Source organism: Galeopterus variegatus, unplaced genomic scaffold (assembly GCF_000696425.1).
Source record: "Galeopterus variegatus unplaced genomic scaffold, G_variegatus-3.0.2 Scaffold12309, whole genome shotgun sequence".
Lineage (NCBI taxonomy): Eukaryota > Metazoa > Chordata > Mammalia > Dermoptera > Cynocephalidae > Galeopterus > Galeopterus variegatus.
The window spans coordinates 40,504-43,634 of NW_007738420.1; the positions used below are offsets into that span (position 1 = coordinate 40,504).

General features: G+C 41.7%; 1 protein-coding gene across 1 annotated transcript in view; it reads left to right on the forward strand.

The window, feature by feature from the left end:
- Positions 1 to 95: 95 nt before the first annotated feature.
- The window catches only part of LOC103611050 (zinc finger protein 39-like), an 18,593-nt gene continuing 15,557 nt past the window's right edge, over positions 96 to 3,131 (forward strand). Inside the window, exon 1 of the mRNA XM_008595085.1 lies at positions 96 to 238. Within this exon, the coding sequence (XP_008593307.1) occupies positions 224 to 238 (15 nt within the window). The 5' untranslated portion in view covers positions 96 to 223. The remainder of the gene's footprint in view (positions 239 to 3,131) is intronic.

Sequence of the window (3,131 nt, forward strand, 5' to 3'; positions counted from 1 at the left end):
GGATGCTCTTTTGATTTTTTCTTTCCTGCCCTTGCTCGTGTGTAAGAGATTCTTGCCACACAGCCAACCTTATTTCGTTTTGTTTTTTCCAGCTATTGTGTAGAGCACTTTGCACAGCAGACTCTAGGAGCAAGTGTCACCATTTCTCTCATGACTGCCTCCATTCACCTTCTCTTCCGGGTATAATTCCAGAGTCCTCTATGTGTTTTCAAGAGCAAAGAAAATGTGTACATCTCTGGTAAGTTGTTTATTTATTCCTCAGCTTGTTTTATATTTTATTTTAGGAGCTTTATAAGAGTTTAATTAAAAATGGAGCAATGTAAACAAAATTCAGCATCAGAGAAATACACATAAGCAGGATAAAGTTGACATGTTGATAAAGGCAGGTTACAAGGCCTTACTGCCATCTAAGTTGAATGCAAATTGGTCTCTGGTCTCTCTGATACCATGGCAAAAAGACACATTTATTACATGCTTGGAATTGACCCTAAGAGGAGAATGATAGTGTTTGGACATGTTTCCCCAGCAAAACTCATGTGGAAATCTGATCCCCAGTGTGGCAGTGTTGGGAGCTGTTTGAGTCATGGGGGCTGATCCTTCAAGAATGTATTAATGCTCTTCGTGGAAGAGGGGGGCCTGAGTGAAATCTCACTCTATTACTTCCCATGAGAGGTGGTTGTTTAAAAGACTCTGGCACCTCCCCTCTCTCTCTCTTGCCTCCTCTCACCATATGATCTGCTTGTACCTGTTGGCTGCCTGCCACTTTCTGCCATGAGTGGAAGCAGCCCGAGGACCGTACCAGATGCAGCTGTCCCAGAATCATAAGCCAAATAAACCTCCATTCTTTATGTATTACACAGTCTCGGGTATTCTGTTATAGCAACATGAAAACAGACTAAGACTGAACATGCTAAATTCTCATAGGATATGAAGTCTGAAACGAAGTCTTTATTGGTCACATAGGTGATGTAATGGACAGTGTTTTACTACTGACCTGGAAGTTAACAGTGTTCTGCAGTGGTAATGGTTACCTAGTGCTAAAGCTCAAATCAGTTAGTAAGGTTTTTCTGGAATTAGTAAAATACTGTGGTCCCAAACAGCCCTTGCAAGTCCCCACCTGTTGCATGGATAAAACCTAGAATGTGTGGAGGATAGAATCTACTGCAGGATTTTTTGGGGTGTGGGGAGGAATATAGGGACATTCGGACCCTTGACCTTGGTGTTATAACACTGAGCTCTAACCAGCTGAGCTAACTGGCCAGCCCTTCTACAGTTTCTTAAATAACTGCATACATTTCTCACAGCTGGTCTGTATATGCAGGTTGTACCACAGCCAATCCAAATGTTATACTTTCTGATGAGTATTTTCATTGCTAATTTGCACTTTACCCAACTCAATGTAGTCTTAGTTCAGTTCCTCAGAAGTTCACCAGTAACTTAATTCAGTGTCCAATCCAAAGACTGCTTATTTGCTTTATTTTATTTGAATCTTCTGCCATATTTGAATTTACTATCCATGATCTCCTGGAAAGACTTCTTTGTTACTTTATTAGTCTGTTTTGTGTTGCTATAACAGAATTACTTGAGACTGGGTAATTTATAAAGAAGAGAAGTTTCTTAGGCTTATGATTCTGGGACAGCTGCATCTGGTATGGCCCCCAGACTGCTTCTACTCATGGTGGAAATTGGCAGGTAGCTGGTGGGTACAAGCCGATCACATGGTGAGAGGAAGCGAGAGAGAGAGAGAGAGAGAGAGAGAGAGAAGGTGCCATGGTCTTTTTAAGCAACGAGCTCTTGCGGGAACTAATCGAGTGAGAACTCACTCATTAATCCCCTCTCCCCAGGGAGAGCATTAATCCATTCATGAAGGATCCGCCCACATGACTCAATCATTTTCCAACACTGCCACATTGGAGAGCAAATTTCCACATGAGTTTTGGCGGGGACAATACATCCTCACTTGGGTGTGTTATCCAGCCCATCTACCGAGTGACATGAAAGCCTGCTAGTTTTGATTGGGGCCCAGAGCAGGAGAAGGCCCTGCAACAGGTCCAGGCTGCTGTGCAAGCTGCTCTGCCCCTTGGGCCATATGATCCAGCAGACACAATGGTCTGTGTCAGTGGCAGATAAGGATGCAGTATGGAGCCTTTGGCAGGCCCCTATAGGTGAATCACAGCGAAGACCCTTAGGATTTTGGAGCAAGGCCTTGCCATCATCCGCAGATAACTACTTTCCTTTTGAGAAACAGCTCTTGGCCTGCTACTGGGCCTTAGTAGAAACTGAAGCCTTGACTATGGGCCACCAAGTTACCGTGTGACCTGAGCTGCCCATCATCTCAAGTTCAAGAAATCCACAATGAAAACACATGCACCATTCTTCCCGTATAAGAAAGGTACTGCAAAAGTTTCATGGAAAGATTCCTCTTATCTTTTAGTTCTATTTTCCTATGAACTTTTTGAAGCACCCTCATATATGGTATTACTACCTGCTAGCCTTGACCCAGACCACCAACAGGGGATTATTCCTGGTCTCCTCCCTCTCGCTCAGTCGCAGTCTCACCTGGCGTCACATCCTGCTACTTTTGTTTCTGTGTTTTTAAATGTTTATTCTAATGGCTACATGCGGTGCCCATAGAAGGGTAGGAACTTTTGGCACTCAGAAACGGATACAGTAACTTTCTTTTTTTACATTAGAAATGTCATTCTTGGCAGAACCTGAAGGGCGTGTTTGCTCAGTGATGAGATTCTGTGCCTCCTGAGCTGTGCTACTGACAAGTGACAGTCATAGGAGTTACTGGGATACCTTTGAGTGAGAGTCAAGAGAAAAACATGCAAAGAATAAAAATAGCACATGTTTTAATCTTTTGTATCTTTTGCTGTGTACTTCAGTAATTTCAGCAGTAGTCTGTACTTATACAAAATTATAGGTTTCTAGGTCAAAAATGACTTTTCATGTTTTCAAACTCTAAAGATTATATTTAATTCTGTTATTTCAGCTAATCACTTAAAAATTAGTAGGGTAATATAAATGTATGCATCGATTATGCATTAAAGCTGTAGTTAATAGTTGGCTAAAAACAAACTTTTTTGTGATAAATTATATATAACATTAAATTTGACCCTTTAATCATT